This window comes from Rhinolophus sinicus, linkage group LG02 (genome assembly GCF_036562045.2).
Source record: "Rhinolophus sinicus isolate RSC01 linkage group LG02, ASM3656204v1, whole genome shotgun sequence".
In the NCBI taxonomy this organism is placed as follows: domain Eukaryota; kingdom Metazoa; phylum Chordata; class Mammalia; order Chiroptera; family Rhinolophidae; genus Rhinolophus; species Rhinolophus sinicus.
In genome coordinates this window covers 93,543,005-93,556,717 of record NC_133752.1, presented here as the reverse complement: position 1 = coordinate 93,556,717, position 13,713 = coordinate 93,543,005, and the positions used below count along the sequence as shown (strand labels likewise).

At 37.1% G+C, this 13,713-nt stretch overlaps 1 protein-coding gene across 10 annotated transcripts in view; it reads left to right on the top strand.

The window, feature by feature from the left end:
- NEBL (nebulette) overlaps positions 1-13,713 on the top strand; it is a 341,852-nt gene that overhangs the window by 251,776 nt on the left and 76,363 nt on the right. For 8 of the 10 annotated variants that reach the window (XM_074324852.1, XM_074324851.1, XM_074324856.1 and 5 more), the window contains 2 exons: positions 7,617-7,718; positions 8,674-8,775. The exons of the other annotated variants lie outside the window; for them this stretch is intronic. In XM_074324852.1, the coding sequence (XP_074180953.1) occupies positions 7,617-7,718; positions 8,674-8,775 (204 nt within the window). The remainder of the gene's footprint in view (positions 1-7,616; positions 7,719-8,673; positions 8,776-13,713) is intronic. 10 annotated transcript variants of the gene reach the window in all.

The following is a 13,713-nucleotide window of genomic DNA, read 5'->3' as shown; positions in this document are numbered from 1 at the left end:
CTGAAATATTCTGTCAACAGTCATGAAAACCTGGTGCCTTTAAAATGTCAGGCACTTGTAGGCATTGGAAATTCTGCTTTGAACAAGACACATATGGATCCTTTGGACCTATTGGGTTATTAGCATTTCTTAGAAATTCCTTGGCTTAATGGTGAGGCATCCATGGTTTCCAGGTTAGGATTGCAGAAGAACGGGGAGAAAGTGCATTAGAAATCAGTGGCCCAGGGAAGAATCATTCACAGACGCTAGTGAGATTGTACCCCACTACTGTTCTTTTAGAATTCTTGTGGGAACAAAGTGTCAAATTAAGACCCATGGCAAATAAGAAAGTAATAGATGTCTAATGGCTGGCTTAGAAGCAGAGCCAAGAGGGAGGAAGTGAGCCTGTGGAAAACGAGTTTCTTCTTTGGTCATAAGTTACAGGAACATCAAAGCTTTCATGGGCTTGCTTGATTACCGCCACTCTCCTGGTGGTCTAGAAGGAAACTTTCTTCCTGAAATCTCAGGGGAGCTTAATCTCCCCGTTATGAATTCTCTGCTCTCTAGAAGGACTATAGGAACTGTTTGTCAGGTTCTTTATGGGTTAGAATCAGCTCAGATAAAGTATCCTAATTGGGTCAAGAAACTCGCTTTCTTTGAAAAGGACTCAAAGCATCTTGGTCATTCATTTCACACAGGGTCTGTCCCACCAGTTTGTTCTCTTACTGAGACTGTGCCCCCAGAGTCCCAGCTGTGCAGAGTGTCCTTTGCAGTATGGCAACAGTTATCTGATATTAAATTGTAATAGGTCAATGCTTAAGTAAAAACTGAGTGAGGTTTTACATTTTAATCCAAATGTATAAACATATGCCGATACCAAAGCACTTTTCTAAGATGGTTTGAGATTGATGAGATGAAGAAACTACATCTGTCATTACCAGCAAGGTCATTTTAAGGGGATGCTTTATAAGAACAGTTTGCTTACAGAATGACTATAATAATCATAATAACTACCACTTAGCGAGCACTGCTGTGTACCAGAACTGTGCCAAGACTTTGATCATTTCCAATTCTCACAAAATCCCTGTACCGATTCCCATTTTGTAGATGAAGAAAATGAGACTAAAGAATCAACATCCCCGGTTTGCTCTGTTAGGCCCTGCTGCCTCCCTTTTAAAGGTCCCTGGTTATTGGTCAAGATGTTAAATAAAATTTTTATATGCGCTCAAGATAGGTTATCATCAGAATTCAGATCAACGGCTCCAGCGCACTGCAGGAAAGGAGGGGGTGGTGGTGGGCAGGGGAGGGGGCTGGCATTACACGGACCCTCGGGAGGCCCTTTCTAACTCTATAATTCAATGAAATTCAAATACGGAGGTTCCTTATCATAGAACGGGGGTTATTATTGTAAGTCCGCCTTTTCTTTTAAAAGGTCTTTGATTGAGGGATTGAGGGAATAGAGTATAAAGCCCTTTTCTCCTACATTCAATACTGTGTACTTATGGGAAAAGGATGTATTTACTTACACTCCTCTGCCTACCCAGCTCAACCTTTACATGCAAAGTTTGTACATATAATAGGATTTAGAAAGTGTTTAAGACTGTTTACTCAGATTTAAAGTGAGAAGGATATTTGTATTCTACCTGTGAAGCAGTTGATATTCCTCTAGAGTCAAGGCACTTAGAATAATACATTTGTTGTCCCTGCAATATGAAATGTAACGTAGGTCTTGAAAGCCAAAGGAAAACAAGTGCGTACCTTGTGGTTTAGTTGGTGAGGCAACATCTTCCCCATGAGAGACCAAACCCTGCCTCCCATAAAACTTCAGTCCAATGAAACACATTGGCAGAGAATTTACTAATAGAATTACCCTTTCATAACGTGGAATGTCACTATACACTAAGCCTATAAATGACTTATTTAATGTAAAATCAAATGTGTTGTCACATGTGCATCTGATTTACCTAGAAACAATGCTAGTCGGGATCTTTGCTTAACTTTTTAATGCTTCTACCCAAACCAACTCAGCTTTCTAATATCGCTTAGAGACCTAAGAAACTGGGACAATTATGGTTCAAAGCCTTTAATTTCTGCCCTCTTTCCATTCCAAACCTTTTATTAGAACATTCATCAATGGGCCAAAGGGACTGCTTTCCCTTTCAGAACCTTTCTCTCCTTTAGGCCTTTAGAGATGTGAATAAGCAGGTGGGGGCGGATAGAGGATTCCTGGTGACTGGTCTCTGACTAACTGAGAGGTCCAAGGGTAAAAGGCCTCAGGGGTAGTTGTCTTCCTTATCACCCCAAAATTCAATGATCATGAAACAGGGGAAAAATATTTCTCAGAATATCCTTCACTGTAGCAAAAATAGAAAAGGAATTTGGAGTCAGACCAGGGTTTAAATGCTTGCTTTTACACATGTTGCTTGCATGACTTTGGACAAGTTACGAATATCTCCAAATCTCCGTTTTCTCGTGTAAAATCAGGGAAATGATCTTTGTCTCATTTGGGCCCTAGCAAGTGTTAAATGAGATTATGTGTGTGTGTGTGTGTGTGTGTGTGTGTGTGTGTGTATAAAGGGTTCTGCAGGAGAGCCACTCCATAAAATAGTAGTCCTATTTGGTCCCCCTCCAGTTTTAAAGGGTGAGTTAAGAGTTTATGGTGATATCATAGTTAATTCGAAGCAAATAAAAGAGGTGAGATTTCGTAAAAAGGCCAAACCAATATGGAATTTATATTAAGAAGCATTTAGGTCAGAAGGGCAGATCCAAAAGGTTCCTGAACCCATATAACTACCTATCTTTTGATACTATAATCAAAAAATGATTAAAAAGAACCAATCTAAATCCTTTTGCATCCTAAGGGATGCACCCCTGCCAAATTTCTCTAATGTAATTAGAGAAACTGGACGTATTCTATCCTGTTGCTTTTCCCTAAAGATGGGATTGTAATGAAAACCCCAGTAATATTATTAGTTCTCATCAATCTTACCAGAGACATGAAGTCCAATAGTTCTGAAGTAAGTCAAACAAATTTTAAACTGCCATTTTAAGTTTTATAAGTAATGTGGTCTGTATAGACTTGTCATGAAATTGAAGTGGTAAACTTTTCCAAAACACCATATCAGTAATCAATTCAATGTGCATTAGAAAGAAGTATTCAGCAGGGGAAACAAGAGACTCAATGTTCTTTTCAAAAATGATATATGTACTTTCTTAATGTTAATAAAATCTTATCAGTAGACAAAATTTCTATTCCATCAGAAAGTGAAAAAGCTCAGAGATAAATCAGTAAAATGATACTAGGAAAACATTTATGACTCTGTGTGGTTCCTTGATGTGACTTACGATAATAATGCTTTAGGATTTAGTATTAAAATAGATACATTAGTATTTTGTTCATCTCTAAAACAGAATGGTTAGCAACATCAATCCCACCTTCTTCACAAGATTGTGATGGTAAAATTAAATCATGAATAAGAAAACTTTTATCACTCTAAAATGCTGTTATAAACAATGACAATAATGAGAAGGATAAACTGTTCTAGATACAGCTCTGTATTTTACTCTGTCTTTTAGAAGATTGAAAACTTTTCTGTGTTCTGATGCATATCAGATCCTCCATTTACTTATACTACTTAAAAGGTTTACATTCTCCGATAAAAATAATATTTACAATTTAATACTTTAGTAGTTTTTTACATACAGTATGCCCAGACAGAAATAAACCTAAGAGAATTTTCAGTCCACGTGCCTCTTTGATGATACCTGGAGAACTTCCTCATGTGAGAGTGTATGCTGATGATAAAAGTATTTCTTGATAATGAATGAACTCGTGTTTCAAGAATGGAACTAAATACAGGTTACATTACTCACTTCTTTCCCACAAACCTAAAAGATATAGTATATCCTCTCTAGTGTCTTCTCCCCGAGAACCATGTTAACCTCCGCCGGGGTAACAAAGGCCCAGTTGGCTTTGATTCCTGTATGTCTGTTTGCTCACACTACCCTTAGCTCCTGCAGGGGTCTGTCTGTCTGTGGTCTATTCCTTGCTGCCATCCCTCAGTTCTCACTCTTCTCATCTCCAAGTGCTTGAACTGCCAGGACAGTCTTGGAGGAGGTGTTGCTTTTCTCTAGTTTAGTGATTCACTTACTGAGGAATCTCAAATCACTGTTGTCTAAATATGAAAAGCTTGCTGAAGAATCACTGGGAATCCTTTGTCTGCCCATGCGTCTGGCTGTACATGAAGAATAATGGCATCCATTTCACTTCTGTTTTCAAAATCTAATGAGTCTCTTATTGGCTAAGTCTAACCCAGAACGATACAAGGAAGAAGATTCTGGATAACTAGTTCCATTGGTATGGTGTATTGTTGGAGCCCATCTGAGTATAGACAATCCAGTACAACAGATGGGGTGAGGATTTAATGAAATAAAGGGTTTAGAACAGTGCCTCGTACACTGGACACTCTGCACGAATGTAGGAGGCATGCAAAAGCTATGGCCTTATGACACAGAGGTAGAAAGCTTATAAGGAGAGAACAAACTGAGACTGGATGACAAAATGAAATGAAAAAAGAAGCTGAGGAGGAAAGTGAACATGATGAGATAAGGAAGAAATGTAACAGTAGATTTTAATAGAACTAAAATCTTTATTGGAAGCTATAAAGAGCAGATTTGACAATGCAGAAAAACAGATGAAATGGAGGCTAGGTTAGTCAGAAGTTCCTATATTTAATGAGATAAGTCCATCTCAAGTTAGCTCAAGTAATAAATGAGAATTTATTGGTTTGCATAATTGGAAAATTCAGCTACCTTCAGGCATAGCTGGATCCAGAGGTTCCACGTAATCACCAGGACTCTTCCTCTCCCCCCATCTCTTGGCTCTGCTGGCTGCTGTGACTTCAGTTGAAGACAGAGTCTGTCTAGGTGGTCTCAAGAGAACAGCTGGTGTTTCCAAAATTCAATCATCCTTTCAGCAGCTGATGCCGGAAGAAAAGACAGCAGCCCAGACTCAGATCCTTCAAATGACTCTGGCCTTGTTTGGGTCATGTGTCTTCCTTTTGATTAATCATGGCTTCCAAAGGGATGGGGTGTCTTATTGGACAGCTTGTCACATGGCCACTCCTGTCACCAGGAAGGTAGGCTGCATTTGATAGCCCCACCAAACCACATGGAGGAAGGGAGGGTCAGTTTCCAAATAAAAATTGCTAGTCAGATTAAAAAAAAAAAAAGTGAACACATGTCTACTACAAAAGAATAACTTAGGAAAATGACCCATGTCATACCACCCATATTCAGACATCCTTGCAGAGAGTGAAAATCAGGCTCTTTCTGCTCTGCGACCCTTAATGTAAGCCCACCATTCCTGTGGGCTGTCCCCAAGCAGTGAGATTCCCGAAGATCTGCCGAGTGACCAGGCTCCTGTGCTTCTCTCCTATGTGGCTCTGCGGTGTCCTCTTGTTTGAATTCGCAGCTCATGTCAATCTTAATATTTGTTTTGAGTCACATATGCCGGCCTCTAATTTGCAATTTACATGGATGAGGGGGCCCTATTCAGAGTCCTGCTCCTGCCGCCTTTGTGCTGTTCACCTCTCTTCAGGGCCGTCATTAGGCTGAACAGCATATAATTAGGTAACCCGTGTAAAGCCTCGATTTCTGAAAGGTTGCAGCTCTTTTCAAAAAGTAAGGCTTTCCATTTTACTCTCATTCTCTTCTCAACAACAAAAAATCCCTTCCCTATGGTTTTCATTTGACTGTAGTAACTTAGAAACAGCTAGTCTTGTAGGTGGGTGATAATTTTGGTTTGTTTTCACCTGAGAGTTGGTTTTTGTGTACAAAGCTTGTGCTTAACTCAGCGCGAGGTACGGTTGATTGGCCATCATTGTGGGTGAGCGTGTTGCTTTTGAAACCAATGAAATTGGCTTGTTTTAAACCCATAAAGATTTAAAATCCACCCAAGAAAATAACTCAGTTTTCAGCTTTTTTTTATGTTCTTTTGTTACCTGTTTGCACAAAACTACTGACATTACTTGTTAAGGTAAAGCCTATGAAAATAAAAATACTGAAGAAAACAGATGTTCTTGCTCAAATTATGCTGATTGTAGTTAAGCTGCATTCACTTGTCAGAGAGGTTCATGATTCTAAACAAGTTGAAAAAATAGTGTTGGTGGTGGGCATTTGTAAGCTTTTAAAAAATAGACATGTATATAAATGTTTCATTGAAATAAAATAACTGCATACAGAGCCTATTGAAGTCTTAATGCATTATCATTTCTTACACCTTATATTATTTTTGAAAGAAGTAAGAAATACCAATATTTTATAACTCTGCAAGGTTGAAAGGAAAATAACAAGATACATTGAATTATCTAGAATACTGGTTCATAGTGGTCAACTAGGGAGTTCATTAAAATGTAGATCTTGGGCCCTAGTTACTGAAATTCTGTTCCAGAGGGTTGGGGGTAGACCTCAGAAATCTAAATTTTAAATAAGTAACCCAGATGGTGCTATTGCAGGAAGTTTGCAGGCAATATTAGAAATGTTTGCTTCATACAAAATCTAGTTAATTGTGCCTTTTGTATAGATGTTCAGTTGTGCATTTCTGTGTTCCATTTTTCTGTGCCTTGAAAAAATGAAGATGGGTTTCATTTTTGAGACAGTTACCGTACCCTTTGCATTATATCTCTGATAGAATAGAATATAATGGACAAGTTGACCAGCTCTTGGTGATATTACCAAATAGAACTGCATCTGGAAAATAGCTAAATATTATGTCAGCTCATGAGTGATCTCAAGAAATAGAGAAGTGGGCAGACTGGTGAGATGTTGATCATCTGGTCTCTCCCCCCATTTGTCAATCAAGTTAATATCAATGACCACTGTCATCTGAAGTACATGTGGCAACATTTCTATGTAGTTTTCTTTTTAAATCTTTATTTTCCACACTTTGGTTTGATTGTGTCATTCTCCACCTTGGGAGGATGAATATTCCTTAACGTCATTGCTTTTATTTTGGGAAGATCAAGTCATTGCAATACATATACCAGCTAATAAAACTATCAGTACCCATGACTAGGACCCGCAGAGATGGGCATGGACTCTTCAGAGAAGAGTCCAGTCAGAAAAGAGAGAGAAGGGCGTGATGGGGCAAGTGAAAGCTGGAGAGTTCTAGAACCGCACACACCCTCAGCCCCAGAAGTGATTTCCTGTATTCATGTGCTGGGGCTTATCCTGCATCCACTGCGGGTAGCGTCTGTGGGATGGGCCAATTACAGCCCTTGATGAGGATATTCTGTATGTGAATATGCACATACCTACTTACAGTGACATGCCTAGGAGGGTGGTATATGTAAAATCCTCTAAGATTGGTTTTGTGCCCAGGTTTTGGGCTCATATTTCTTATGTTGTATAAATTCATTTCACATGTAATAATGTTAGTAAAGCATAGGTATAGTAAAAAGAGAATATTTCTATCCAAATAAACTGTTGGGTATAAAAAATGAAAAAACCCAGCTTATGGTGAGTAGTCTTTTTAAGGTGATTATGATAAGGATAAATAATGTTATGGACATTAAGGCTAGTAGCTATATGGAATTACTAACTTATTTTTTTTTAATCAAAACTGTCTCTTTGTTCAGATTTCTTACAGAAAAGATGTGCAGGACACCCACGTGTATAGTGCGAAGCTCGACAGACCAGACATCAAGATGGCAACTCAGATCTCCAAGATCATAAGCAACGTAATCTCTCTTTCTTATCTGCAGAAATGATTTCTTATCTTTGCAGGAGATGAGGCATGGCTTTGGTGGTTTAATGGTTAATTTAATGAGTGAAATTTATCAATTTGAATGAATGATATCTCAATTTTTTAACTATGTAAGTTATTTGACTATGTAAATTGTTCGGGTTTATGTGGAAGCTGCCCAAACTTGACTTGACTTACGGCAAGTATTATCATAGCTTAGAGCAGTAAGTACTGTTTGATATAAGATAGCAGTTAAATGCCTCAGCTTGATAGCAAGATTGTCAGTCATCTGGTCCCATAGTATTTCTTACCTCACCCTGTCCCATATAACTTCACTGGATCTTGCTCTTATCGTATTGCTATAAATTGCGCAGACTCTCTTCTGCCCACATTGACTCTTGTGTATTTCTCGCTCATCATGGCTGTGTCTTACTTTCTCTAAGATATCCTCCCTGGCTAATACCATTTTACGGGACCATACCTAAAACCCTAGTTTAAAATGATGACTTAACTCGAACCAGATATTTGAATAACATAAGTTGTCATCACCTTAAAAATCAATAATTATTTCCTGAATTCAACGGTGTGTTAATCTAACAGGGTTAGATCAGTTCCTGAGACTAAACAAAGCCGTAAGAGCTATCTGTATGCAGAATGCGGGATCTCAATTATCCAGAAATTTCCTCTAATTTTTTTCAGTGTTTATATATAAACACAATGAAGATGATGACTGGATACATGACTCAAAATTAGTAGTTATTTTACTACAGAAAAGTTCAATTTATTTAAATAACCATACTATAAAATCAATTCTGTAGCTGTCAGCATTTCAGGATTTGGTGAGTTGTAAGGAGTATTTTTTATGGACTGAGGGTCTTTTATGTTTTATTTTAGCTAAATTCTTCCTTGGGAAGAGAAATATTCAACATTCTCTTATTTATTCATTTTAGGCAGAGTACAAGAAAGGGCAAGGACTAACGAATAAAGAGCCCGCTGTAATTGGAAGACCAGATTTTGAACATGCTGTGGAAGCTTCTAAACTTTCCAGTCAAGTAAGACTCCAGTGATGATTTCACAATTATTTTATTCAGAGATTTTGTTTCTAGTAGCACAGGAAAATATTTCATTTTAGATAGTATCTTTAATTGCAACAACATGCAAAGATAATGTTTCTGAAACCATTTTAGATAGGATTGCAATTATAAATTCCAGTAAGGGAAAATAATAAGTCCAATTTAAGCATAAAACAAAGTTTTCTTTTCTCTTGACTCCAATCTAACTTATTCTGATGAGTTTAGCTATATTATCACATTTCCCAGGATTTCTAGAATTTAGCAGTGGAAATACCAGATAATTAGATTTCTATGTATCTGTCTACACACACACACACACACACACACAAAACACAATTTTAGCTTAGTAATAAAATATTAATTTCTTCATTTATAAATGCTTAAGTTTAATCGTGAACTAAAAAAGAGTGATGAAAATGAAAAAACTTTGACATGTTATTGAAGAACCTCAAAAAAGATCTGAAAAAGTACCAAGACATACCATGTTTTTGGTTGAAAGTCTCAATAGATAAAAATTTTGGTTCTCCCTAAATTAATATATAAATGTCATGCAATTTCAATTAGACTCCAATAGGGCTTTTAAAAAAAATATGGATAAAATGATCTTAGAGTTTGAATGGAAAGGAAATGCCTGAGAATAGCCTTTAAAAGTACAAAAATGAAGACCAGTGAAGGAAAACTTAGGTTATGAGTTACCATAACATAATATAAAACCACTGGAATTAAATCAATATGGAATTGGTGTAGTAAGAGATAAAATAATCAGTAGGATGGAATAGGGAATCCTGAAATAGATTCCATTATGTATAAGAATTTAATATATGATAAAAGTGTTGGTTCAAGTCAGTGGGAAAAAGTTGGATTAGCTAATAAATGGTGCTGACATAACTGGCCATCCATCAGGATAAAAATAAAATTGGACCTGAATCTTAAACCATATAAAAAATGAATTCCAGATGGATTAAATATGTGAATGTAAACAATAAGATAATTTTAAAATCATAAAAAGAAAATCCATGAGACTATATATACCAAACAGGGTTAACAGAGTTGTTTTTAAATAAGACCAGAGACGTAGAAGCTATAAAAGAATAGTTAGGTGTGCTTTACTGTGTAAAAATTTAAAATTATTTCAATGGAGAAATACATCATTTGCAAAGTTAACATAATGATATAAAACAGTAAGTTTCATAGATTTGTAGTGTTGTCAACTTTGAAAATATCCACTCTTCAAGTTGCAAAAGTCTTAATTACATTTCAGAACGGAGAGCTGTAACTGAAGAAAGCTATAAAATCTCACTGAAGAACATAAAATAATATCTGAACAAATAAAAAGACCTACTATGATCTCAGGAGTCTCAATCCTCAATATCATAAACATGTTAATTCTTCCCAAATTACTTTTCAAAATTTCATGCAATTCCTATTAGATTCCAAACAGGCTTTTAAAAATGTTGAATAATATTAAATATTTGAATTAAATTAAATAAGTTAGAGTTTATATGGAGAAGGAAGTGTCTAAGGATAGTTTTTTAAAATATAAAAAGATCAGTGGTCTTAAAATATTTGGAAAAGTATTTGTAATGCATATGATGAGAACATTTTAATATCTAGAATATACAAAACTTCTTTCATATTGAAAAGAAAAAGAGTAACTGCCCCATAGAAAAATGAGCAAAAGAGGCGACAGTTCACAGAAGAGCAAATATAAATAGCTGATAGACGTTGAAAAAGATGCTCAAGTTTGTTTGTAGAAAGGGAAATGCCCAAAAAAAGTAAAAACAAAATGTTACTTACACCCATCTCATCTTGTGAGTGTGGAGGACACATCAGCAGGGGTGGTGTAATTAGGAAGGTGCATGTAGGAGGTAGATTTGCGCTAAGTCGGATTTAAAGGGAGAGAAAAGTCTGCTTGGGGGAAGACCCCCAAATAGAGGTTGGGATCATGCATGACAGAGGAGATAGTTCTGACAGATGCAGATGACCTGGCAAGGAGATGAGGGTCATAAACATGCATTTGGGAGGAGTTGAGAAGCTGTGTGATAGTTAATGGGTCCATGTTGAATTCATTTGGAGGATAGGCCATACTTACAGAGCCTCGTAGGAATAGTGTGTTCTATAAAAGAAAAAGTAAAAAGGAAAGTGATTTTGGAACGTAATAACCGGGAGCCTTTTAGAGTTGAGTTTAGGAAAGGAATCATCAGTACTACTTCTCACCACTGTTGTCTCTCAAGTAGCCTCTACTTGAAGGTAAGAAAATTTTACAAGCACTATGAAGAAAATACTTTTTAAGGAAGGTTCATGTGGCAACACTGTGCAGGAAAGGCTCACTCACAAGAGGCAAAAATCCCAGAGGCCAGCTGGTAATGTTACTGTGATAATCCACTCATAAAGTGACCAGAACCTGAAGAGACTTGCTGGTTGTGGGGGTGAAAATGAGGCAGAGAGAAAGGGTGAATGAGAGACGCCTAAATCTAATTGTTTTACATGAATTGTTTTGCCTCTTATTAATGGTTTCACAGTTTATAAGTCACTTTCACTAACAAAACAATTTTGTAACTCAGGAGGCTCCTAATGCGCTAAGAAATTAGGGGCCCATCTGGGTGACATTCTCAAGGGCCAAGAAGGGCTGAGACTCCAATCTCTTCTCAATCCACGCAGTGCCTGTCGAAGAGGCGGGGTGTATTGGCACATACTTGGGAGCCCTGCTGGTATTGCTTTAGATTTCCAGCATAGCTACCGGACTTCTTACAATTTCAGCCTTCTCTGGGGGCAAAGACTTTCCCCCTCAATTGTATAGGAGAAGCAGCAGATTCTAGAAAAGTAGTACGGTTTGGTTGAGTAGATAAGAAAATGGGCTTGGCAAAAAATCTGAAAACATTTAGAGATAAAGACACGTGTGCTCCAATGTTCATTGCAGCTTTGTTTACGGTGGCCAAGACATGGAAACAACCAAAATGTCCTTCGATAGATGAATGGATAAAGAAGTTGTGGTATATATACACAATGGAATACTATTCGGCTGTAAGAAAAGATGATATAGGAACATTTGTGACAACATGGATGGATCTTGAGAGAGTAATGCTGAGCAAAACAAGTCAGACAGAAAAAGCAGAGAACCATGTGATTTCACTGATATGTGGTATATAAACCAAAACAACAAAAGAACAAGACAAACAAATGAGAAACAGAAACTCATAGACACAGACAATAGTTTAGTGGTTGCCAGAGCGTAAGGGGGCCCGGGGGTGGGGGTGGGAGATGAGGGTAAGGGGATCGCATATATGGTGATGGAAGGAGAACTGACTCTGGGTGATGAACACACAATGGGATTTATAGATGATGTAATACAGAATTGTACACCTGAAATCTATGTAATTTTACTAACAATTGTCACCCCAATAAATTTAATAAAAAAAAAAAAAAAAAGAAAAAAAAAAAAAAGAAAATGGGCTTGGGAGCCAGACTGCTTGAATTAAACTCCTGGTGCTCAGCTGCTTGCTAGCTGAGTGCCCTGTGACAAATCGTGTAATTTCTCCACCTGCACTTTCCCCATTGATAAAATGGGGATGACGACAGTACCTACTTTTGGTTTGGTTCTTGTGAGGGTTAAATGAATTACTGGGAGTAAAGCCCTGAAAATGCTGCCTGGGCCATAGAAACACTGCATAATTTCATAGGAATAATTTTATAGTAGCTATGCAGAATAGTGTTCCACTTTACCTTTTGACATGAATTCACATACAGAATGAAGCAGGAATAGTAACACTGGCTCTTAGATGCCGGTCTTAGCTCCCTCCTTTACAAATCTTATTTGAGAGTCCTTAGAAAAAGTTTTGGTATTTGAGCTTTCATTTTCACATTTCAAATTCAGTCACCAAAAATCGTACCGTTAGTCTCCCACGTGGGTTTTTAGGCAGATTAAAAAAAAATAAATCTCAAATCATTAGCAACTGTATGATCAGATACTTAAGTAGATGGTAATTTTCAAGTTATAACTATCATCTTTACTTTTTCATGACATTCTTACTCATTTCCTGGTGTATCAACTCATCAGAAAAGGGGAACACTGGGGAGATGAATATATAGGACTTCTGGAATGAACTCAGGATGTTCATTTGTCTTTTCAGGTGAAACGGGCAGAATGGATAGTTTCTTATTTTCATTGACAACGTTGAAGATCACATATTCTCTTGCTTTATACTAATGGCAGACTGTGAATACAAGAGCCCTCAAGGCCCACAAATAAATACAGAAAGGGGAAGTGATTTAGCAATGCAATAAGCAGGGGAACAGAGGCAGGATACAGGAAGGAAAAAGCAAGATAGCGCCCGAGGGGATTGCGAGAGAGAAGGTGGTGACAAGGCCGTGCTCACTGCACGGACTGATAAGACCTGCCCGATGAAAAGATGAGAATGAGAAAGTGAGTGAGCAGAATTCTCCCATTTGACCTGTAAATTGAGCTCTGTGGGATTGAACCCAGAAAAGGTAAAGGAGACACATACCAAACCCTTCCTATGTACAGTAGCTTTGCTCCCATAGTGGTAAAGTTGCCTTTTTAAAAACTTACGGAAGGACAGAAAATTATGGTCAAATAATTAGTAAAAGAAAATCAGTAAAAAGAAATAAAAGTAAATCTCATGTGCCAACATAAAAAGATTGGGTATTTACAAGTATCTCAAATGTAAGTGCAATAACAAAGTCATCACTTCAAAAACTTCTTCGAAGAGCAGTTCATTTGTTAATATATTCATGTATCATCTTAATGTATTGGAATTTGTCTATGTGATGAATAGAATTCTTTAGTTTTGTAATATCAAGGAAGATTTTCATATTTATAATTAGTATTTGCTCTAGAAATTACATTTGCTATATTGATAAGAAAATTATATTTTAGATTGCTGCTAAAATTTAGTA